General features: G+C 41.3%; 1 protein-coding gene across 1 annotated transcript in view; it reads right to left on the bottom strand.

Annotated features, from left to right (window-relative positions):
- Nucleotides 1–1,131: 1,131 nt before the first annotated feature.
- LOC102860965 (26S proteasome non-ATPase regulatory subunit 11-like) overlaps nt 1,132–1,922 on the bottom strand; it is a 78,430-nt gene continuing 77,639 nt past the window's right edge. Inside the window, exon 4 of the mRNA XM_006895956.1 lies at nt 1,132–1,498. Coding sequence (XP_006896018.1) covers nt 1,132–1,498 — 367 coding nt within the window. The remainder of the gene's footprint in view (nt 1,499–1,922) is intronic.

Genomic DNA, 1,922 nt, shown 5'->3' with positions numbered 1-1,922 from the left:
TCTTATCTGCTCTTCCTTATAAGTTACTCTTTGTTTCTCTTTTGCTGTTTTTAGAATTCTCTCCTTATCTTCGGTCCTGGCCAATTTAACTATGATATGCCTTGATGTTTTTCTTTTGGGGTCGAATCTATATGGTGTTCGCTGAGCTTCCTGAATATATATTCTCTCATTCTTCATTATGCCTGGGAAGTTTTCTTCAAGTAATTCTTCTGCCACTTTTTCAGTGCCTTTACTTGCTTCTTCCTGTTCTGAGATTCAGATGATGCACATGTTATTTCTCTTAATTGTGTCCCACATTATTCTTAGGTTTTCCTCTTTCCCCTTCCTTTTTGATTCTGCTTTTTGCTCTAGCAGATCAGTGGTGACAATTCTATCTTCTATTTCACCTATTCTGTGTTCCATCTCTTCAACTCTGTTCATGTGTCCCTCCATCATGTTCACAGCATTTGAAAAATTTCACCTCATATTTTTAATCACAATTTCTTGGTTTTTTTTTCAGAGCCTCTAATGTCTCATTTGTTTTATCTGCACATTTTGGATTTTTTTATTTTAGCTCTTCCTGGTTTTTGCTTGTAGTGTCCTGTAATTCTTCAAGTTTGTCTTTCACCCATTGAAAATATTCAGTCATTGTTCTTTTAAATTCTGTGTCAGAAAGTTCCATTAGACTTTTTGGCTTCAGTAAATCTATTGGTACTGTGTCACTTTTGGGGGGCTTTGCACTTTTGTAGCTTGTGAGGTGGCCTGTTTCTTTCATGATGATTAAAGAAATGATGATGGTAGAGTTTTTCATACCTAAGGTTATGATATTTTCTTGATCTAATGTCACTGCTACAGAAGAGGGCATAATAATTACGTTGCCTATGTTCCTCTCTGAACTGCTCGACCAAAGAAGTGTCTGTTCACAGCCTGTGAAAATGACCTCTTTTGTTGGATAATTGTTACAGCTAAGTCAGACCAACGTGCTCCAGACTAAAGGCAGTTAAATGACTACATGTGAAGAGATGCTAGGCTGAGGGGAAGGGGGCGGGGCACGCACAAGTACCAGTGTGTGATGGGTGGTCATGTGCTCAGATGCCACATGCAGGTATCTCACTTGGGCTGCAACTGGCCCACTAACGCCCCTCAGTGGGGCTACCTGCCTGGGTGGGCCTTTGTAAGGAACTCACTCAGTTTGTAGATATCTTGATCATGACTGGAGCGGCTACCTGTCCGGGTGGGGATGCATGGGACCTTGCTCAAGTTGCAGATAGATGTGTGGTTGACCCCTCGTGGGGCTAGCTTACAGGTGGGCATACACAAGGGCCTCACTAAGTTTGCAGCTGTATGGCTTGTGCCAGTAGGGCTTGCTTCTGTGTGGTCTTGTGTGAGTTCTTCAGTCAGTTTGCAGATGTTTAGCTGACGTGGGGGCACGGGGCTGGCATGCCACAGGGACACAGGACTTGCAGTCCGGCGGGGCTGGCTGTCTGGTGGGGCTTGGGATCCGTTCCCACATGTTAAGCTGCCACGTCGCCCATTCTTAGAACATCATGTCTGTGTCAGTCTCTGTGCCGTTGCATCATTCTCTGCATTTGTATTATTTTTTTAAATATTTTACTTATTTTGTCCATGTGAGTAATAGTGTCAGAAGTGAGAACTGAATTAGTACAATGATTTCTAGTCCATTACATCCCCCAAGACGTGTTTCTAGTCTAAAGATTACAATATAGAAGAGGACTTTTGTTTGTTCATTCTTATATAACAAAGTTTTCTAAAAAAGAGAGAATGAGCATGATATAGGGAAAATAAAGATCTACTCTTGCACTGTAGTTAAAAAAAATCCATAATTTCTGGTGCCTAGATGCCAATTTCCTCTGTTTTGTTAGACGTGCAACCAGCATGCTCTATTTAGACAAGAATGATGACACTATTTCTTTGGAAATATT

This window comes from Elephantulus edwardii, unplaced genomic scaffold (assembly GCF_000299155.1).
Source record: "Elephantulus edwardii isolate Elephantulus edwardi_28Jun2011 unplaced genomic scaffold, EleEdw1.0 scaffold00177, whole genome shotgun sequence".
Classification (NCBI taxonomy): domain Eukaryota; kingdom Metazoa; phylum Chordata; class Mammalia; order Macroscelidea; family Macroscelididae; genus Elephantulus; species Elephantulus edwardii.
Note: the sequence above shows the minus strand (reverse complement) of the source record. Positions and strands in the feature narration are given on the sequence as shown.